Source organism: Xylona heveae (genome assembly GCF_001619985.1).
Source record: "Xylona heveae TC161 unplaced genomic scaffold L228scaffold_1, whole genome shotgun sequence".
NCBI lineage: Eukaryota > Fungi > Ascomycota > Xylonomycetes > Xylonales > Xylonaceae > Xylona > Xylona heveae.
Window position 1 is genome coordinate 2,129,336 of NW_017264193.1, and position 21,672 is coordinate 2,151,007.

General features: G+C 48.7%; 7 protein-coding genes across 7 annotated transcripts; 3 read left to right on the plus strand and 4 right to left on the minus strand.

Annotated features, from left to right (window-relative positions):
* Positions 1 to 4,100: 4,100 nt before the first annotated feature.
* Positions 4,101 to 5,573, plus strand: L228DRAFT_264947 (hypothetical protein; the record flags this gene model as incomplete). The annotated part of the gene is made up of 1 exon (XM_018334643.1): positions 4,101 to 5,573. One exon carries the CDS (start codon positions 4,101 to 4,103, stop codon positions 5,571 to 5,573), a length of 1,473 nt encoding a protein of 490 aa, XP_018192123.1.
* A 2,176-nt stretch (positions 5,574 to 7,749) lies between these two features.
* Positions 7,750 to 8,685, plus strand: L228DRAFT_235621 (kinase-like protein; the record flags this gene model as incomplete). Its single annotated transcript, XM_018330743.1, has 1 exon — positions 7,750 to 8,685. The coding sequence occupies one exon, from the start codon at positions 7,750 to 7,752 to the stop codon at positions 8,683 to 8,685; it is 936 nt and encodes a 311-aa protein (XP_018192124.1).
* A 1,602-nt stretch (positions 8,686 to 10,287) lies between these two features.
* Positions 10,288 to 12,119, minus strand: L228DRAFT_226348 (Zn-dependent exopeptidase; the record flags this gene model as incomplete). The annotated part of the gene is made up of 3 exons (XM_018330417.1): positions 10,288 to 10,943; positions 11,019 to 11,388; positions 11,446 to 12,119. 3 exons carry the CDS (start codon positions 12,117 to 12,119, stop codon positions 10,566 to 10,568), a joined length of 1,422 nt encoding a protein of 473 aa, XP_018192125.1. The 3' UTR covers positions 10,288 to 10,565.
* Positions 12,120 to 12,745: 626 nt separating this feature from the next.
* L228DRAFT_279749 (hypothetical protein) lies at positions 12,746 to 14,431 on the minus strand (the record flags this gene model as incomplete). Its single annotated transcript, XM_018335717.1, has 5 exons — positions 12,746 to 13,136; positions 13,212 to 13,484; positions 13,545 to 13,764; positions 14,007 to 14,236; positions 14,359 to 14,431. The coding sequence occupies 5 exons, from the start codon at positions 14,429 to 14,431 to the stop codon at positions 13,069 to 13,071; spliced, it is 864 nt and encodes a 287-aa protein (XP_018192126.1). The 3' UTR covers positions 12,746 to 13,068.
* A 218-nt stretch (positions 14,432 to 14,649) lies between these two features.
* On the minus strand, positions 14,650 to 15,626 carry L228DRAFT_243047 (Sm-like ribonucleo protein). Its single transcript, XM_018331585.1, has 4 exons — positions 15,418 to 15,626; positions 15,254 to 15,314; positions 14,990 to 15,119; positions 14,650 to 14,910 (listed from the first exon to the last, which is right to left on the minus strand). Exons 1-4 carry the CDS (start codon positions 15,463 to 15,465, stop codon positions 14,805 to 14,807), a joined length of 345 nt encoding a protein of 114 aa, XP_018192127.1. The 5' UTR covers positions 15,466 to 15,626; the 3' UTR covers positions 14,650 to 14,804.
* Positions 15,627 to 15,833: 207 nt separating this feature from the next.
* On the plus strand, positions 15,834 to 16,667 carry L228DRAFT_235624 (HAD-superfamily phosphatase; the record flags this gene model as incomplete). Its single annotated transcript, XM_018330744.1, has 3 exons — positions 15,834 to 16,058; positions 16,167 to 16,508; positions 16,584 to 16,667. The coding sequence occupies 3 exons, from the start codon at positions 15,834 to 15,836 to the stop codon at positions 16,665 to 16,667; spliced, it is 651 nt and encodes a 216-aa protein (XP_018192128.1).
* A 1,628-nt stretch (positions 16,668 to 18,295) lies between these two features.
* L228DRAFT_235625 (hypothetical protein) lies at positions 18,296 to 20,187 on the minus strand (the record flags this gene model as incomplete). Its single annotated transcript, XM_018330745.1, has 3 exons — positions 18,296 to 19,560; positions 19,634 to 19,848; positions 19,916 to 20,187. 3 exons carry the CDS (start codon positions 20,185 to 20,187, stop codon positions 18,296 to 18,298), a joined length of 1,752 nt encoding a protein of 583 aa, XP_018192129.1.
* Positions 20,188 to 21,672: the final 1,485 nt, after the last annotated feature.

Genomic DNA, 21,672 nt, shown 5'->3' on the forward strand with positions numbered 1-21,672 from the left:
CTTCTTTCGCATCCCCTATCTCCAGAACAAAGAACATAATGCAGCACAGTACTGGTATCCTGGTTGCTTTCCTTCGTCCGTGTGATGCAGTTACCGAAATAGGCAACAATTTGCGGAAGATAAGGCGATGACAGCTTATCAAAGTGCTGTCTGGACGCTGAGTGCCCTGGTGCTTTCAACAACAAGGTCCGGGCCAGAAATGGAAGGCACACGCACACACACGTGAGCACTTTTGGCTCTTGTCATAATCTCTTGGGACTAGAGATGCAGAGAGCTGAAAAGAGGAGGAGCTAAAAAAGGAAAGAGCGATGCCGCTCTTATATGCTCTCATATCAGGTGCGCAAATGTTCCTATCAGGAAGGAACCCTTGTTACATTATCGCAACACCGCGTCTCTCGGGCCGCGCGGGATGCAAGTTGTATGACTCCCTCGTCCAGGAACAGAGATGATACCTCGACAACCACAAGATCGACCGTTGAATAGAAGCTGTACTATTGATCAATGACCAGCAACGGTCAAAATCCCATATTAACAAAGAGAAATCTCCAACCACATAACATTGCCGTCTACTAATAGCGTCTTTTTGATACTCTTGATAGGCCAACATAGGATACGGTGTCTTGATGAATTGCCTGCCTATTTGAGTTGAATGATCTATAAGAGGAAGGCAGGTCTGGTAGCTTCATGGATTCATAGCACAAGCTCCTTCAATCTAGTTGATTGTTCACAAGCTTACAGGGAGACAGGCTACATTGATGACTGGGTCTAACTATGCCAACAAGCATGGTTCAAACAAAGCCATGGGATGAACAATAGTCGTGAACAGAAGTAGAGACAGGATGCGACATGAACACAGAGAACTAGGACCTACCTATTATGAGTCCACTTTCGGGTCTGGTCGGATTGGGATGATCTCGGCGGGTGATGCTGAACTTTCCGAGCTTTTGCAGATGACCCCCAGAGTGGTTGTCAGTCTTCCAATGAGATGAAAACAGTTGCCGCGATAAGAGCAAATATTCCGGTCTCCCGGCACCAGTAAAGGACCTACTCATACATAGGATTTGGGGGCCTAAATCTTCCTAAACACAGCACATCGAACATCTATGCGCCTTTGAAGGTACTCAATGAAGCAGCTCCTCTGTTGACTCGGCCCAGGGTCCCAACGGACAGAGAAGAAAGATGATCAGCACTGTTTTCGGGAATTCAGGGTCTTTGCCGATCCTTGACCGCTATCCCGAGCCAACGCAGCTTTTATCAGCTTCTTTTACCTTCTAGTTCATGTTCCGTTGCTGAGAAGGTGGCTCCAGCTCTGGAATGAGGGTCCCTCGGTCGTGCTAAACGATGCCGACACCGGTATCGCAAGACCCTGAATTAATTTCTTCGGTCGCGCTTGATGCTATTGTGGAAAAGTCAGTCATGGTGTCGTTGGGAGATTTGAGGTATTTTCTCCTTCTTCCTCTCAGGGAAGGTACAGATCTCTGAGCTGCCTTCCAACCACGGAGAGCTATCCCCGAAGCTAAGCAAGTGATGGTGCTAGGGGTAGTGGGCACGGGCAGATAGGAAGCTCGGGTTCAATGTCTAAAGAATCCGCACCAAATGGGTTTATGAATCGCTTTTGAGATGCGTACGGGATCTGCCAAGAAAGAAACAGTAATGCTGACAATCGATATGGAAGAGAACCTGACATTGGTCAGTTTATCAGTAATCTACTTGATTATGCTCCCACCAAGACAGGGGGACAAGCTGCATGCAGCAGCGGCACGGTGTGCCATGGGGTTACCGTTGCCTCCCCGACCCTCCATCGTTGAGGATTCTCTCAGTGCAAAGTGTCCGATGCTAGCTAAAACACAATGGTTAAGTTAGTTAAGGCACGATTGCGTGGGTGCCCTAAGCCGGGACGTTACCCTTTTGTCGGGTACATTTGAGCATGGCCTTTGCCACCGACAACCAATCAGATCTTTAGGGTGCGTACCCCGCTAACTACAGTGGGAACGGTCCGTTTTGTCCCGTACACCTGCCTAGCTGAAGGTATTATCTACCAGTGTCAGGTCGCCCAGAACTACTCTTTTCTAGATGTTTGATGAACATTTTATCGGTGAAAATTGGCTGTCAAAAACGCATTAAAATTGTCCTAGGGATTATTGAAATGCATCGGTTTGGCTCCTCTACCGGGACAGACTGAAAACCCATGTTTTGAGATGTCAATTTTTACAGCAAACATTTCGAGTAACGATCAGCCTTTGGCTTGTGGGCCACGACAAGTGGCGATCTCCTCATAATGATTACGAAGAGGTTCAATGGTTCTCGGACGCGGCGCTCTCCGCCGCCTCAGAGGTTGGATCGACGCTCTATTGTGTTTGGGTGTTTTGTCCCTTTCATTCATGTCCAGCTGCTGCTGCTGCGCGGCAGCGGTGTGCGTGGCAGAGACCCTGGCCTATGGTCGACCACTTGAATGCAAAGACAGCTTACAAGGGAGCTTCAAGCTGAAAACCAATGCCATGTCGGTTGATTACAAGAGTCGTCGGGGGTATGCCCTTGGTGACGGGCCCAGCTTCTCGAAGATTTGGTACAGCCTTGTGCCGGCATATGAAGTCGCCCCCTTGTCTCGGATCTCACTTTGTCCTACATATTCTGCACTGTACAGTTCTCTACAAAGCTATTAGTTACCCCCAGGGGAGACCAGGTACAGCCTTGTCGTTATAGTAGTATGGATCTCTCATTTCGCCGGACCCTCCGTGATTGAATGGATGATTTAGGGGTCTTGGGTAGAGTATCGTGTGGTGCTTCCTCGCCCGGCCATGCCTCTCCCGGTAAAGCTGCTTTGATCCTACCTTGGGAACCAGCCCCGAATCGACCACCAATGGGGCCGCATAGGCACCGCGATAGCGCCGGGACTTGCTCTTCACGCTCTGGTAGGGTATCGCCGTAAGTTACCTTACTTACCAAGACGGAGGTTGGACTTGTGCCAGACGCAGCTTGAGCAATATACCTCCTTAGGAACGAATGGTACGTTAACATGTTAAAACCGAATAAAGGAATGGAACGATAGGAGGCTCGGGGAAGAAGTATGTCTGCTTTTTGATTCACGGTTACATTTGCCGTCTACCTTTGTACTCCGTACGGACCTGTACCCAAAGGTATCGTACGGAGATAGCCGACAGAGGAAAAAGGGCTGGGATGACTTTCCCAAGAGACTGATTCGACTTTGCAGCAGTCGGAACTATGCCGAACTATGACACACACTTCTCTCGCTCTAAGGCACAGCGTTCACCCCCCCACGTAATAATGATGAGTCGAACTAAAACTCCAGTACTGTGTGTCCGGCCACGTACTTTTACCTCTGGAGTGCAAAGGAAATTGGATTCCCAGAGCTCAATCCCTCCGAAACCCCCCCAAAATCTCGCCGCCTTTCATTTTCGTAGCGCCTTTCGAGAACAAACGCCCTAGAAGATTACCCGACCCGAATTCCTTCTGCTAACCATCTGCTAATCACATTTAAGGCAATTTTGAAGAGTTTCGCCTGTAACGTCTCTATCAGTGAATCTTAGTGGCCTTTATCGGTCAGATACCAAATGCTGCTCTTGTCACTTCCTCTGTACTAGAGAGTTCCTGGAAGTTGAAGTGTCACTCCCCAATGAAGCCCGCCTATCGCCCACAGCCCATGTCGTGTGCCTGCCTGTCTGCCTGCCCTACTTCGCCCACCCAAGTTCCTTATCATCCTCCTCCCCCATACGCAGTGACATACAACACACACCTGCCTGACCTACCTACCTACTTTAATAACAACACCCTACCCTCCTTCACCCACCCTCCATTCCTCCCACCATATATACTTCACTTTTTCATCTCCATCAACATCATCTCCAAACTATACGACACCGCGATAGACGCCGGGAAGAAACAATGTGTTGTTAGTCACTGTTGTTAGTGGTATCTTTGTCTAGATTATCACAGACACCATCTCCATCTACGCCTCATGCACACGGCATTACGTCGACAGAACGTCGCACAAGTCTAAGAAAATATCGTTCTCTCAATCATCATCAACATACACGCCACGGCCACTTCACATTGATATTAGTTCCGTCTTATCGACTATGATGTTGGTACCAAGATCGCATCTCTTCGCTACTGCTCCCCGCAGTCCTACCACATCGCCCTCCAGAGCGAGGAAACAAAGACAAGAAGAACGAAAGCCCAGGTTGGAGAAGAAAGTCACAGATGCGTCACTGCAAGAAGATTCTAGACGACAAGCACCACAGCCGATGCCTGAATCACCACCCTCGCAACCTGTCGTCATTCCATCTCGAACCCATAATGAGCAACGCGACGTTGGTCGACCTGCTCTAAGGGTCCTTTCGGATGGTTCCAATGGCAGGTCTTCGTCAAAAGGACGAAGAGCTAGGGATCTTCACAAACCTAGTGCCATTCCTCCATCTGTCGCTGCCTTGCTGGCTGTTACCACGATACCCAAGCCGGGCTCGGTCGGAAGCATTCGTCGCAGGAGTGAACAGAATGCTACACACAAGTCCCTTATGGAGCTACTAGAGAAGTCTCCATTGGAGCTCGAACTTGAGGATGCGGCAATGAATGCCAAGGAGGTTCTTCTCAGCTCCCCAGAAGAGTCCGAGGATGGATACTCTGGCCTGGATAGTCTCATGGATCGAACCCTGAACGCCAGGGCTCATTCGACGGATTCGGTCCCGTCATTGGGATCAGACGATGAATCCGCTGGGTCATTCATGACCCCTCCCACTCCTGGCACCAGCCTGAATGGCGGAAGAAGATCAGGCGCCGAGAAGAAACTAAAAAATATGTCTTCGCCGCCTTCTGAGGACGCTGCGTCCAATCATCCTCTACTATCGACCGATTTTGATCCCGTTCCGCCCTACGAGAATGCGGCGAGTGACGCCGAACTACTTACCCCAATGCCTACGACACCGCCGTTGGCTTCCAAGTCCAAGTCGGCGCTGAAATCGAACCTGACCGCTTCGCTGCGTGCCCTCAAGTCGGCAGCTCGCTCGCTTTCCGTCTTTGCCTCGCCCATTATTCAGCCGGACGACTTTTTGACACGATCAATTCTTTCGAGCGCTCCTCCGTATGCTGATGAAAGACGCCCACTACATGTGGGCGATACTCCAGCGCCCGCTCTACGTCGTTATCTGAACCCATCTACGCCCGCTCGTGTCGACATGGCAGTCCAGCAGTTACCTGCTGGCAAAGACCCCTGCACAGTCATGATTCAGATGCAGACCTACCACCGATCTCGCAAATCGGCTAAGAAGGGTCTTTCTACCGATCGCCACGCCGGCCACTCAACCACGGACGAGAGCCCCTTTGTGCAGAGCGCCGAGGTCGCCAGTCTGGTCGCGCGACAGCGGGAACCACGCGAAAACGGCGACTTTCTTCGGATAATTGTTCTCGAAATGAACATGCGTCGGGAGGGGAAATTGAGCGACGAAGTACCAGGCAAAGCTCGCATCTGGCTCCCGCCGCGCCGGCCGACAAAGGCCCAAACCGTTGATGACGGTGGAGTCCCGACACGGTGGATTGGCCTCAGTCTAGCGGATTAAGTCCTCGGCAATGAATTCGACGGTTCGCGACCCTTCTTTTACCCCTCTTTCTAACCGGCGATTGGTGGCAGCGCCGGTGGTCTTTGAATTCTCATTATTCGATGAGAATACAATAAGGGCTTGTTGGCTGTGGGTCTCCTGGCGTCAAAACCGCGGCGCCGTCGCTGCACCTGCAAGCGACGAACACGGCTTTTCCCATGATGCCCACCGACGCGATCGACTCGCCACATGGAACACTGTCGACTTTTGTTCTTTTGGTCGTGGATGTTCCCAGCAGCTGCCGTCCGAGCCGAAGTAGTATCACACTACGATCAAAACACTACGATGACCAGCACAATTGTGTCTGCTAGGGCTAGTTGATACCACCGGCGTGGCGCTTATATCGGAGTATACCAGGCATATTCACTGGTCTTGGGCAGACGATTCAGGCTGGTTTGTTTGAGGACATGGTCCGAAAATTTTCCTCCCTTGGCCCTTTCTTTTCTTTTTGAACAGGAAGGCGTCTTCCGAGCCTACCGAGATATGTCCTCGGAGATTCGTACCGTCTCGTCTCGGCAAAAGCGGTTCGCTTAGTCATCGGATTCTTTTACAAGAACCATCATTGGGCATTTGAGTTTCTGTTACGGCATACCGCAGTACAGCCAACAAACGCTTGAAGAGATTCTTTGCAAATTTCTCCTTTGCGCTGGTTTCTAGTGCGCACCTCACCGACAAGGATCAAATTCATTTCTTACATCGGGGATTTTTTGTTCCCTTTGTGTCCTACATTGACAGCTGCTACTCGTTGACGTCAATCAATTAGTAAACAGCTAATCTGCAAACTACTGTACTCTGACGATTTTGGGCTCGACAGGCCGACTGAGCACTTTCTCTGCGGGTCATTTCCTTTTTGCGCTTTTCACACAGCATTTCACTGGCGCATAATTGCTACGTACCCCTCTCCTTTTTGCATTTTCATTTGTCAATACCCACCCTCCCTTTTTGCTCCCCTTCAATTTTTTACGGAGTACCGTCGGTCTCGACTTCTCTTTTTTTGAATTGGCATTTCCGTTATCGGCGTCGAGGATGATTGATCCTCACGCATACATGTCATGGTGCTTGATTGCATGTATTACATTGTTGTTGCATATTTAGCGTCGGAGAGATTTTTGCATTGCCTGTGGGCGCTGGACTGTTTTGTTTGGAGACTGCTGGCAGTCTCACCCTTTTTGAAGCTACTGGATCCATTGGATTTTGCTTTGGTGTTGGGTCTTACTTTGGGGAAGACGGGATGTCGGGATGCATTTTCATGGAGAGGGAAATTCAACGGGATTTGATCTTGTTTTATTCGCATATCTATATAGCATTTTAGGCTGCATCAGTGGCTTTGGAAACAGTTTGTATTGCAGCATATTTTTTGGAATAGTAAAATACATTGGCTTTGGTCTTATGAATGGTGCGTCGATTTATTATATTGAGCGTGAATAATTCCTGCACGTTTGCCTATATATTTTGTTCGACTTTGATTAATTTCTAAATTGTTTTAATGCAATTTGTGAGGACAACATATTGAAACAAACTCCTGATTAAAAAAAAACAGTACGCTCTTCTGTTGTTCGCTGGTGTTCTCATTGGGTAACAGTGTCTACATGTGTTTTTATACATTAATCATTTCTGTTTTTGGGAAGCAGATGTACGGCTCCTTTCGTGATACTTTCCCTAAAACCGCCTTGGGCACGTGTATGCCACGATTGTACTGAGGTAACTCATCCGTCCAGTTAACCCCTACAGATACCGGAGTACAGCCGTCAGGTACATTTTGTGCCCACTATCGCCGCACCGCTTAATGGCATAACACACAGCCGCCGTGGCTGCAAGGGCGTATAACAACAAACCATGCGTTTTGCCTTGATACTGTTTCGCTCAATCAATGTACAGAATGCCTGCGTTTTTCGAATTTCCCTTTTTAAAGCTGAAACTCTTGACTGCTTTATGAAGACATGCTACATGCCACTATATGATCACTTTCCCGTTCGCTCTCTTTTGTGCTTTGCGTTTTGTGCTTTGATACTTTTATTACACTCCATTCAGCAGACCGACGTGGCCCGTCGTGCTGATCAATCTATTTTGCTATAACTATTTGCGAAGCTCGCGTTGCCATTATACTACACCCCAAGCCTAACCATCATCACTTGCAATGCAGCAAGATGATCCTTCTCTGCCCGACTTATATGCAACATGTCGTGGCCATTTCATCGGCATGGGCGTCACGGCGCTAGTCTACCCACTTGACGAGCACCGGGTCCTCAAGTACGCCTTTACGACAAACGAAAATGCATACACTGATAACCAGTCCCTCAAGGACATTCAAATTGAACGTATCATCTATCAGCGCTTGGGCACGCATCCGCGAATCTGCAAATTCATTTGTGCCGCAAAGCGTGGAATCGTCTTGGAGCGGCTAGGCATTCAGCTGCGGAGACGGTTGTACGACCTGCATCAGGAACAGCAGCGGCCCTCGTACGAGCAGGCGTTGAAATGGTCGTGCCAAGCTGCGGAGGGCATGGCATATATCCATCACAAGGGTGTCATTCAAGGAGATTTTGGTGGGCATAACATGCTCTTTGATGAACACGAGGACCTAAAGATCACCGATTTTGGCGGCTCTTCAATCGATGGCAGTCGGCAGTTGGTCAGCTACGAGACCAGATCCCAGCGATGGAATGCACTCGAAGAGACGCCATCGATTCAGAATGAGCTTTTCGCGCTCGGATCAGCGATCTACGAGATTTGGACAACGGTGCGCCCGTACCATGATCTGGCTGATGCTGAAGTGGAGACGAATTACAAGATACAGTGTTTTCCAAAGGATGTTGCAGACTTGCCGGTCGGAAATATTGTGCTAAGATGCTGGTTGGGGAAGTACGACACTGCGGACCAAGTCCTTGCTGACTTGAAGAAATTGCCATCCACGGAAGCAGAAACCGCAGAAGCCGCAGGCACTGCAGAAAAGGCACAACCAAGCGCAGCAACTTTTAACCCCAGCTACAGTTCACGCATCATTGTTGCTCTTGCTACAACTCTCATGACCGGCTTCATTCTCACTAGACTGATCCGCAGCCGTTCAACTTGACGACGCACAATTCCTTGTTTCATATCTCACCATGCATTCTTTTACCAATGTCATAGCCATAATATCACCACATCACCACATCACCACATCACCACCTCGCCATATCAAGCGTCTCCAACTCAAGCAGGACCTTGAAACTATGCGCCTCATTTACAAAGAAGCGGCATGGTTTCCACTGTAACAAACTCTTTCTTTTCATCCCCATCGTATGGGCTTGTACACAAGCCTCTTTATGCCCTTCTTTATCCCAAACTTCCATCCCAACGCATCGTCTCGTTTGCCTTTAGACCGGATCCTTGTATGCCTTTTTTTTTTAGTGCGTTAGATTCTCATGCACCATAACAAACAACCAGTACACACACAGCGCTTCCTTACCACTATTAATTCCGATCGCGTGCCTTTACACACAGGACAGTCATCCGGGCGTCGGGTCGAACCAAACGCAAAGCTCGGATCGGGACTCGCATCTTGACAATGGCGATATGTGCCCAACGGACGCGGATTCGCACACAGTGTGTATGCTCGGTTGGTCACTCGATGGCCGCCTTCTTTGGCGCATTTGCTGAAGATGTAGACTAGCTCTGTATAGTGGCACATTGTTGTCGTTGTCGTTGTTATTGTTTATCTTTAATTTATTTTATTTTATACTATTTTCTTCAATTGAATTGTATTTTATTTTTTTAATTCTTTTTTTGAGAGGGATGAAGAGAGGAGACAATCAATCGAGTTCAAAAACGTTTGAGATATTCGTGACAGAAGGTGACGATAGGATTTCCTCCCTCCTTTATTTCTTGTAAGTATGGAGATATATATATATATATATATTTCTATCTTCCCCGCAAATGCAAGCCTTGGTCCTCCTCTTCCACAATAAGCACATATAGATACACAATACTACTATCATTATCATTATAATATTCTTTTCTTTTTTCTTTTTCTTTTTTATAGGCTATATGCATATGCAAGGCTGAGTGCGGGGTACGAGCATCCCAATTCGCGGGATGGTGGCAAGGCAGCAACGAAGATCAGACCCTTGGAATCTTGGAATTTTGGATATATACCGTATGCAAGTCGCTGTTTTAGGTATTGTCTGTGTTTGTGTATTTTCAGTACCCTGGCCCAAAAGACTGAAATCCGTTCTAAACCAACCAGGACTCATAGTAACAAACTGCCTTAGGCAAGACCTTATATTTACTCTCTCGCTCCTCGCTCCTCGCTCCTCGCTCCCACGGTGAACGTTGAACGGTGAACGTTGAAAGCCTGTGGACCGTGGTATATGCATGGTGCACATGGTGACATGTCAATATAATGCATGCAGCATGGCTGTATAGTGGATCTGCAATGGTACAAATATAGGTAGGTAAAATACATTGCTACCTAAGGTACCTTACCTACTTCGCCCTTGACGGGTTTACGGTGTGTTTGACTTAAAGTAAGTACATCACCCAAGCTGAGTACATGAATGGTGACAAGGATGAGTGAGATATGGCATTGGCATGTGAAAATGAAAATTGGAACAAAGGACAGGAAGGATAAGAAGGACAAGATGGATAAGAAGGATAAGAAGGATACATCAAATGTATTGTTTCATGCTTTATACTACTGGGAGTGAACGGCAATAATGTCTAGTTATTCGTATTATATCCAAGGCGAATTCCAACCAGTGGGCAGGGAAACATGCATATATGAAATTTACATGTATATAGGCATTAAAGAGCACTGTAACCCATCAGGACGACAAGCCAGGTTAATCCAATCCAGCGGCGGGCAGTGAAGAAGGGGGTTCACAGTCTAAAATTACCAGATGAAATTATTTGGAGTAGACAATACGACCAGACGAAAATATCTAGAGACAATACATTCCCAGGGACAATGATCGGCTACCCGCAAATATCAACAATAACTCTAACAAACATCTTGACGGCATCAATATAGTCTACTATATCCACCTTTTCATCTGGGCGAGTATTATACCTGCCTCCGGGCCCACACACGATGCCTTGCATGCCGAGACGCTTATACAAGTGTCCTGCATCACTCCCGTAGAAGCACGACGGCGGCAACGCTCCTGTCGGCTGGGTCTCGCCCGGGCCGCGGACCTGCGAGTAAGCCTTGTTGAGAGACTGGACAATAGTAGCGTCGCGGGAGACTTGGAAGGCTGGCATGGTTGGGTAATCTACTGGTTTGAGGGTATATCTGAGTCCCTGAAATGGCCTTTTCGTCCCATTTTGGATGTAGTCTCCATAGTCGTCTGCGTCCTTCTTTTCCTCATCAGGCTTATTGTCGGGCTCGTCAATAAATCTTATAATCTCAGACTCTATATCCCTCAGTACTCCTTCCTGCGTCTGGCCCGGCGCATACCGCGCGGATCCTTGGATCTTGACATAATCAGCTACTTGCGGGGGCCGCCACTCGTCCAAGTCTGGTCCAAGCGCGCCATGCACGACACCGATATGGCAGCGATTGATACGGCGATGTTCCTCAGATGGCGCGTTGCTGAACTTCATTGCTGTGAGTCGCGGAATCAGCTTGCATGCCGCGAGGATGGCGTCAACGGCTTCTTCTCGCGCAGACATGTGTCTTGTGATGCCGACAAGAGTGAGTTCAAAGATGAGAGACTCGGCGTGCATGGTGATGGCGCGAATGTCGGAGGGCTCGCAGTTGATGAAGTAATCGGGAAGAGGGCCTTGTATTGCCGCCGAACTGGAAGGAAGTGGGGAAGGAGAAGAAGAGGCCTGAGAGGGGACTTTCTCCCCCAACAGCCCGTCATTGATAATGGCAACGGTGCCTACCCCGCCCTGTAGTTCTCCCACAACAAAGGTCAGCACGACGTCCCCTCTGGGCGTCCACCCGCTGTCTTTGAGCGCCTTGACGGCACAATAGTATGCCGCGCAGCCGGATTTCATATTGGACACCCCAATGCCATAAATGAATTCGTCATCATAGTACCCGGCCCACGGATCAATGGTCCACCCGGCGGACACGGGGTTAGTGTCAAGGTGGCCATTGAAGAGCAGGGTTTTGGCTTTGCCTGTCTCCGCTGCGTCTGGTGAAGAACTCGTAGAATCAACAGATGAAGAGGAGTCGGTAGTGGTGCCAGTCCCATGCCATCTCCCGATAGCATTCTGCCGCGTTCCAGAATCGAATGGAAATACATCAGATTCGAGACCAATCTCTTTCATAGCGTCTGCCATGAACTGCGTGGCTTCGAGTTCTCCGGCCGTTTTGGTATATGACTTGATCTGTATAAGGCGAGACAAGAAGTCAAGACACTCCTTCTCATTGATTTCTGGAAGTTGCCATTTCCCACGCGGTGGTTTATTAGCGTCTGCATTATCGTGATTCAGAGCGTATGATGAAGATGATGTCGCCGGACTTGGAGAATCGCCGCTCACGGTGAGATGAATGAATAAATTTGAATCCGACTCTGTCATTTTCTTTTCCGAAGCCTTCGCGGTAAGATATGTCTATGCTTTGATGCTTTATTTGCGGAGCGGTCTTAATCACTCTCATTACTTGACGATGAAGGAGTGCGATAGCCGCGCAACGAAAAGGCCGATCAAGTTCGGCCAGGCTCTCATCTTGCCGACACAGATCAAAGCGCTAGTAACTCCTCTGATATACCTATAATCCAATTTAATTTGAATTTGGAAAACCGGCTGAGTGATGCCCATGAGTGGTGCATAAGATGCGGCCCCGGAGACGTAGTTTTGGCTCTAGCGGGGACGCTTATCTTAGCTCCGGGCGGATTTTGATCGCGCGCGATAAGCCACACAGCTATCAATGGCCAAGTTGATATGTAGCATCAGTATATCAACAAGTCCACGAGCAAGGGACTTTACTGTGGAAATATTGTTAGTTAGAAATATATGTGCAGTCACAAAATACAGATGGTTTGATTGACTATTTTTCTGCTCCGTGACAATGCTGTGACTGCTGTACATTGCCTTAACGCATTGGCCATTTTCTTCAGCAGAAGCATTAATGTAAGTTGTAAAGGTGTGAAATAATGAGCAATGTATTCTAAGGGTATAATAATTGTGCACTCAAGAATAACATTGTTGAGAAAGGATGCCGTGAGCATTCCGCAATGACGTCTGCTTTTGGCCATAGAGTTCAGGTCCAGCAACGTGGTATCCCGCAAGTCTTTCAGCAGGAGTAACCGAGAAAGAAGAGCAGATTGTGCCTATAAGAAGAGAAACAATTCTTGTTTCTCGAGTTGGGGCGGTGCGGCGGTGATGTTCCGCATCCAAATACGCTCGAAGTAGCTATGATGCTATGGTGCTTGTCCCTTCTTGAGAAATGCATAATTTGCATATCGAAGACCTCTCATTCTCCCGTGAATAAACTGGTCCCAGTCTGTTGGATTTCAACGCGCTTGGATCATAAACCACCCAGCATGTCTCTGACTGCCTTTTTCCGCTCTTCTGGCGGAAGGTGAGCAGTGGAATCTAAGTACAAGTCTCGAATTAGCGATTCCTCTGTCGTCATGGGAACCATTAAGCTGTAATTTTGGCAAGACATACCCCTTATAGCAAGTACATGTCCAAATAGAGCATCGAGGTCCTCTACTTGACCTTCTTCATCATCCCCTGCCTGGCCATCATGGTCTTCTAAAGCTTCCCGAAGAGCGTTTTTGAGGCCAAAGACTTCGCCTTCGACCTCTGTAGCTTCAGCATCAAAACCGGTATTGGCTTCTGGGTCTTCATGCTCGTCGTCTTCATCTCCTAGCCCGAGCTGGGGAGCAGCCCAGTCATTGGCTTCTAGCGCTTCGATCACACGGGGGAGTCCAACCGGTTCTATCGATGGTAAGCCATTGCCCGGCAACACACAAAAGTAACAAAAAAGGTTCAACATACCACCAAATTCATTCCTCCCTTTTGCATTAAGATCAACATACTCAAACCCGTGATCCTGGCAAGAATCATCCCATTCCTCGGCAGTAGGGAGCTGAACCGCCGAATCCGTCGTGGCAATTGACCGTTGCATCTCCACGGCCAGACATATTCCGTCCCAAGAGTAGCCAGAGCCCGAGCCAACGACTTGACCAATAGCTTTAATCGAAGCTTTCACGTCACCCTATTCACACCTTGTCAATTTCAGTTCATTTACCAATTAGAGGAAAACCGTGGTGATATGTCAACTGACTTGCGGTTTTCTTCGCCATGCAGGGGACAGTAAAAATCCAATAAGTTTCTAAACCCAGGGCATCAAATAAACAATACATCGACAAAGGTTTGGTTCATATTTCAACACGGAAACACAAACTGATATACAAGATGAAGAAAAGTACCACCCAGGAGAAAAAGGAAAAGACCTACCAACTCGTTGACAGAAACAGGCGTCCGGAAACACAACACAATCGCACCAAGGACTTCCAAAACTTCCTTGGCCTCGGGCTTGAGCCACTCGCGGGACCACTCTTCCGCTGAGATGATTTCGTCAATCCATATCGGGATAGTCGCCGTGTAATATTGCGTGTTGATCTTCCAACTATGCGAGAGACCAGCTAGCGAGTCGCCTGACTGTTCTGGGGTACTTCCGGTGAGTTCTGCAGCAAGTCAGCATCGAACTCTTCATCTTACTTAAAATGATACGGCTTTAGTGGTTCAGGGGTTTTGGCGGCACCGGAGATCCGGGGTCTGCAGATGGCGGAGCGGCATATTGATGTACCTTTCAAAAACGCAAGTGCATCCGCATTGGGCTGCTGAATCGTTAAAAGTCTACGCGGATTTGAAACTTCCATACTGAAAAATTGTACAGATGCAGCAATATGTGATTGTTGATATTACAAGTTCGTGGTGTGGCTAATATTCATAGTGATTTCGGTCACGTGATTGGGCTTTCGAGCTATTGGTGGCTGTGCTATAAGGTGTTGAATCCAATAACTTGCACATGAAATATACTTTTCTTCATTTATAACTAGTACATTTCTCAAATTCAAGAGCACTTCTCCAATTAAATGGCTTCTTGTGCAGTCATGTTGTGTGTCAACACAAATGCAAGAATAGACGGCTCAGATATCAATCCCATACCCATTTCATTGCTTTTAATAACATACCATAGAACGAAACATAAGAGAAAAAAAAGAAAAGTAATAATACATGAGATATAAAGCTTTACCGTCCCGGTTTCTGGCCACGCGCACGGTTGACTGTGGCTCTTCCTCTGGCCATACCCACACCCTTGCCCTTGAGGCCTCTTGCTCTGAACATTGGTGCGTTTCTGCGCCGTTAGTTAGCTCTGCTATCACTGATGTCGTGAAACCGAATGGGTTTCCCCTCCTAGAATGAATTACACATACCTCAGCATGTCCGGAACGATGAAGAATCTGACATATGACCCCCGAATATAAACCTGGTCGAGATGCGATACACGGCCGTCGCGAGCGGTGACAGTAATGTCCTTGAGCTGAACGTTCATATTGTCCTCGGCTGTACACGCGCAAGTCAGCTCATTCATCCTTCTTATCTCTATCTCGTTCTTATATGACGTGGAGAATTATATAGAATGACGGCGCGATCGACGAAAAAGGTATATTTGCAGCTGGCGCGCGGAACCGACTAACCTTCGAGCAGCTTTCCTCGGTACACCTGGCCGGAAGTAATCTCAAGGGTGACAACGTGGCCCTGTAGTACATTTATTAGCATCTTGTTCCCAGATGAAGACAGCCAAACAAGTCCAGGCGCAAGCAATGACGCCGTGGCGGACAAATGCTGGGGTATTCCTCACTTGAGCCTCGCTGAGGAGTTTGATCGGGATACCAATGTTGCTCGTCATGACGGGCAGTAGGGGTCGTAACCAGTGTCCAAGATGCCGATAAGTGTGGAAATATATCTGCTAACTCGCCGAATCCTGACGGCAATAATAGATGGCGTTTTGGCTTTTTAATTTATTGGGCCTTTGGACTCTTGATCTCCAAGTCACAGCGAGCTAGATGGCCCAAGCGAGCAGATTGGAAGTGCGCGCAAGGCTGCGCCGGGTAACAATCAATGTCACCAGCACTTGCAACCTGTGTAGCTTGCGGGCAAGAATTCGGACCTCCGAGCGAGTGAGCCATTCGATAAACAAATCAACAATTCTTCTCCAATAAGCCACAAAGCGCACCTCTAGCACCTACAACTAGCCTCGAGGCATAAATTCGCGACATGTTAAACCTCTCCGCGACTCTCTCCGTATTCAAATTATTCTTTAATCCGTCACTATGTCTGCCGCACAGCACCGTGTCGAATTTCAGCCAGCTACCCATTCCGCTCTCTCGCGCTTTTATTCGCAACGAAAAGGCAAAGGAGCCAGATATTCGTGCAGTCGTCCTGGACAAGGACGATTGCTTTGCGATTCCACACCACAATGAGATATACAAAGACTACGAGGTAGTCTACCCCTTTTATCCTCCTGAAATATGAATACTTGAAACACATTTTGCTCGCATACACTCATATTCTTCAATATCCTTGAATTAACACATCGTGCATACATAGTCCACCTTCCGCCTCCTCCGGGAAACTTATCCCGGCCGCAAGCTCCTCATTGTAAGCAATTCCGCAGGCACCACGACAGAAGATCCGTCTGGGCGAGAAGCCAGTATTCTCGAAGCAGCTACAGACGTGCCTGTATTACGGCACTCGACCAAAAAACCCGGCTGCGGCGCACAAATCATGTCCTATTTCCAACAACACAGCGCCGAAACAGGCGTGACGCATCCATCGCAGATTGCGATTGTCGGGGACCGATTGCTTACAGATGTCATGATGGCGAATGATATGGGCGCATGGGGCGTGTGGATCAAAGATGGCGTTGTCCCGGAGGATAAGAAGAGCGTGGTACGTATCGTCCGGAGGAGGAGCAAATAGCGGGATCCTGGAAGTTCAGACGTGCTAACATCGCGTCTGACGCAGTTTTCAAAATTCGAAAAGAAGCTCCACGGATACCTCACTCGGAGAGGCTACGCGCCGCCTACGCCGCAGAGTCCGTTTGAATAGCGCGCCTAGTCGTGGAGCCAACTTTTCCAATTCCTCTTCATTCAATTCCTTATATCCAATTCCTTATTCTTCAATCTCAGCATAAACCTTCTGGAAGTGTCGAGATTCGAGATGGAGCTGCTCTAGCCAATTGAGCGACGAGCTGCCGAGATTCACATCAGACCATCAGATCATCCCACCGGCCCTGCTACTCCTTACAAACTCGGTAATCTGCTGGTGTCTTGACTGTCTCTATTGGATCCCTCATCCTTTGGCGTGAAAGCAATATATGAAACAGCATGGTACCATGAAAAGAATCCAGACCCAACTCCACGAGGCGACCCAACACAGACAGCTCAGAGATAGACTTTCAACTCTTCATACCGCGCCGCGCCAAGGAAACACGGAAAGATCAGTGCAGGATCCCCATTTCTCGAATTCTCCACCTGTTCTCGTCGTACGTATTGCAACATTGCAGTGCAATTCCTATTCCTCTAGAACCGGCTCCTATAGATCGTCAAAGCAAGGAGCACAAAAGCACAAGAGAACAAGAGCACATCTATCAATGGGCATCAAAGTTTCCTCCAATCAAGCCGAGCCAAGACAAGACAAGACAATTCTCTTATTCAGGTGCACACTGTACTATACTATTCTATACCTAACTTATATAGCATCAACCCAGATCAAAATACATATATATAGAGTGAGAGAGAGAGAAAACATCACGATGCCATACGACACATACTCCTACAGTGTACCTTCCCCCCTCTTCCCTCGCTCTTCCCTCACTCTTCACACTCACACACACCCCCCGTAGTGAGGAAATTAATTATCATACGAACATTTGCACATTGAGCATCGACGACAATTACCGTATCAAAAATGTAGGCAGAGGTTTAAAAAAATTGGAACTATTTGAGATAATTCAGACAAGGAGGGCTCCAATGAGCCCCTTTCGATACAACGATAAAAAAAGAATAAAGAATAAGAATAAAGAATAACCTAGTGATATACCAAAAATAAAAAAAAATCTCATCGCCGTACCGGACAGGCCCTGATAATAAAAAGGACAAACTATAGGGAAGAAAAATAAACCGGAGAGAAAAAAGGGTTTAATATCAAAATATCAAGACAAGTGACTCGCCAGAGTTTTCTCTTCCCTCTCTCAAATAATTAAGAATGGTAAAAAGAAAAAGAATAAAAAAAAAATTGGGATGATACTCCACATGGAGTCGTCAAAAGTTGGTGTGCATCAGAATAGAAAAATTTTCCTCCCAGCAAGGTAAACTCAGAGGGGAAAAGAAGTAAATCAAAATAAAAAGGACATTAAAAACAAAGAATAAGCAGCCTGCTCGTTTGTGGTTGCCCCGTCCCGCAGAATTTGTCAAGTTATATATACCCGCCTAGAAACGCCCACCGTTGCCCTAAAATTTTTCTTTTCCCCCCAAAGAAATACATTGGATAAAAAGAGATAGATGCGCTGAATCAACAGATCTTTTTTCTCTTTTTCCATCAAAGAAAGTAATACAGTTGAGATGTCTCCGCAGGAGACTTCCCGGGTTTGGATCAAGTGGCGCTCACGGAGGCACGGTCATGAAATTCGCATCCCGTTTGAACCAAAAATGGCATGGATCACCATAGGGTACTGGCTATAGCGCAGTATTATCAGGCGACAGATGCGAGGGGTCAATCGTCCCGAACGACACTAGATTGTGCATGTCGAAATCGTCGGAACCGTCAAGACCTGGAGATTGAACGGGTAGTCCCAGCGACTGTTTCGAGTATAAATCGCTTAGTGAGACCCCGTCGTCGTCCAAGCCAGAAGGATCTTGCGACATGGCGAAGATGTCTGTCGGATTTGCGCCGTGCATGGCAGATAACGGGGGCGATTGATCGGCAATGACAGGATCGCCGTGGCTCATGGCGGACAACGGCGAAATGGACGGGCCACCCATGCATGTAGGGTCTGTCATGGGAGAAAGGAAGGGCATATTGTACGGCGTGTTGAAGCTAGCCAGCGGCATCGGCTCGGCCTGACTTCCAGGCGCGAAAAACGACGGGCTTGCGTATTCGGACGGAGAAGTGGCAGTCGCCGACAGCGGGTATTGGCGAAAGTCCATGTTGAAACCAGTCGAAGTGTCGATTCGGAGATCCGGGCCGACTCCATTCAGGCTGCTGAAATGTTGCGGCGTGGGAGAAAAGATGTCCGGAGTCGGCATCGGCGGAGGAGCAGGACGCTCAGACTGAAACATGAACGGAGGCATGGGTTGTTGAAGGGCGGAGAAATCGATTGCAACAGGAACAGACCGGCTGCGGGTACGCTTGTGACCACGACCGGGCGTGAGACCAGGACCAAACGGACTCTCCTGAAGGAATGCCATGTGTGGGCGGGATAGACCATTGGGCTGCGACGCGGGCCGATGCTCAATGGGAGAGACTGGAGCGGCGGGCGGGATGAAGCTCATGTCGAAAGCAGCCGCAGCGTGTCGGTTTTGGAAGGACTCCAGCGACACCAGCTTTGCAAGCTGACCACTGAGGACCTTGGGGTGTCCACCGAGGTGATGCACGAGCATCTGCGAGGCTTGGTGATCCTCGGTGAAGTCTTCGCACTGCATAAACCCGCCGGAGCCAGAAGAGTCCGTGTAAAACTGCGGCGAGCGGTTGAGTTCGATGACGAGACCAGCTGGTCGCGGAATTCCGCCTTGGCCATCGCCAAGGGCGTCGCCAGAGTCGAGGCTGATGTTTTTAATGTACGAGAATGGATATTCAATCTTGTATCCAGCCGAGTCGCTATTAATATAGTACGTGACGCAGGCCTTGTCAGGCGAGTAGAACAGAACCAGGTCCATGGATTGCTGTCCAACTCGGCGCCAGGTGCCGATGCTGAGGGAACGGCAAGCAAAATGCTGAATGACTGCAAATGTCCGTGTCAGTTTAGAGAACACACATTGACCACGATTGTGGTTGTACTGAAGGGAGGTCAATACCTGTCTTGCCGGAATTACTAGACTCCTCTGGCAGGACAATTCCATTGCCATAGGCGGTCGTGGTACCGGTCGAGCGGCCAAGGAAACTTCGGCCCAGAGGCAGGCCATGCTCAATGGCTTGCATCATGAGATAGTGGCGCATTGACTCCGGAACCTGTTCGCAGTCCTCGCCAGTTTCGATGCTCCTTTTGGCAATCATCTTTATTTTTGCGCGACTAAACAGTACGTCAGAGGGACTGTGGACTCTCAATGCGAGAAAAAAGGTTCCTGCTCTCGACTTACCGATTCTGGAACCAAATTTGGACGGAGCGCTCAGTCATGTTGATATCCTGGGCAATCCGCTCCCGGACAAGAGCTGTCGGAGTAGGATTCTTGTTGAATTCATGTTCGAGAGTAAGGAGCTGGTCCTGGGTTGCACGCTGACGCTTCTGATTCTTCTGCTGCTGCGTGAGAGTGCTCTTCCTCGGCGGGCGACGAGAGCCCGAAGAGCTAGTTGTAGCGGTAGTCGTGGCCGTTGCCGTCGGAGAGGGCGTAGAAGCTGTCGTCGTAGACATGATCGCCGATGATTCCGTAGCGTTTCTGAATCGCAGGAGAACCAAAACGAGAGTTGGCCAGCAATGGATGACACCACGAAGGGTTTCTCTGACAAGATAGAAACCCCCTTCAGGCGGAAAACAGGTCGTCAGATCCACGGGGAAACAAGTAAAAGAGTATATGTGCGATAAAATAAATATCTGATCCGAAAGAAAGAGTTATACTGTCGGGTCGCTGAACGATCAGGAGAGTAAAGAGATAGGCGGCAAAAAATAACGGTCGATATAAGGTAACATATACGGACGTCAATCGAAAGGTGAGCTTCACTGAATCCGAGCAGGAAGGTAAACAAGGTAAAGTGTCGAGATCGTCCACGACAACTTATTCGACGCTGAAAAAAGATCGAATCAAAGATTGTAAAAGTACTGGCTAATACGGTAGACCGGACAGAGGGCCAAAAGAATGATATGAACTTGAAAAGAGTGACAAGTCCGTAAAAGGCGATGAACGCGAAAGAGAGTGTGGGTGAGAAATAAAGAAACGAATGTAGATAGAGAGCGACTTGGACAACGACGACGACAGCAACGCTCGACGACGCTGAGTCTTGAAAGGACTGTAATGAGGACTTGAAGGAGAGAGAGTGTGTGTAAGAGAAGGAGAGGAGAGAAAGAGAGAGCAAGAACGGCGGCGGAGACCGTGGTGGTGGTGGTGGTGGTGGGCGGCGGAGAAGCAACTCGTGAGCACAGGCGATTCGTGAGAAGAGACAAGAGGGCGCGAAAGGGGGGGGGGTTTCGCTTCACCAGAGGTAGCGATAGGGGTCATATCAGGTACCGTGGCTGATTCCAGAAGTACTTCTTATCAGTACATTACATGTTAGATTTACATGAATCCATGCTAGGGATACTTCCCGCATGGACCCCAATACCTTTTTTTCCCAGAAAACCCCCCGGGGGAAGAGCTGCGACGGGGGGGTTTGTCGTCGCTCAGGTTCTTTGGCTGGTAACCAGAAGAGCGTTTAGTTCCCCCCTACCGGACCAGTCAGTCGGTCAATCGGGGGTGTGTGTGGATCACTGACTTGAGAGTTTCTCCCCCCTCTCGGTCCAAAAAATGGCGTCCCTTCGTCCCTTCGGCCCCTCGAGCCCTTCTGCCACTACCGTGCTTAGGAGAGTTTAGTCGGGAGAGGCACGACCAACCAAGGTGGACCGCCAGCACGGGATGCGTGCTGCAGGTCCCGTCTGGCGATGCGGGACGAGGCGGAGAATGGCGGCAAGAGGGATGGTCGCAACGATACGATCAAACCTATCCGTCAATGGTTGAAGTTGAACTCGCGCAAGGACAAAGGCTTGGCAGTAGCGTAAGACGACACACCAGCGCGCCGCACATGCCGGATCACTCACGCAACACATCCCTCAAACACGCCCCTCCGAGTGCTTTCTCTCTCTCTCTTTCTGCCCCTTCTTCAGCGAGCCTGTGCGAGGGTCGAGAAAGTCTCGCGCGGCGCGAGC

Coding starts and splice junctions, on each gene's coding strand:
- L228DRAFT_243047 (XM_018331585.1), bottom strand. CDS start 15,465: ATGACGAGCAACATTGGTATCCCGATCAAACTCCTCAGCGAGGCTCAA. Junction 15,315..15,417: donor AACTCCTCAGCGAGGCTCAA/GTGAGGAATACC, acceptor AATGTACTACAG/GGCCACGTTGTCACCCTTGA. Junction 15,120..15,253: donor CCGAGGAAAGCTGCTCGAAG/GTTAGTCGGTTC, acceptor GCGCGTGTACAG/CCGAGGACAATATGAACGTT.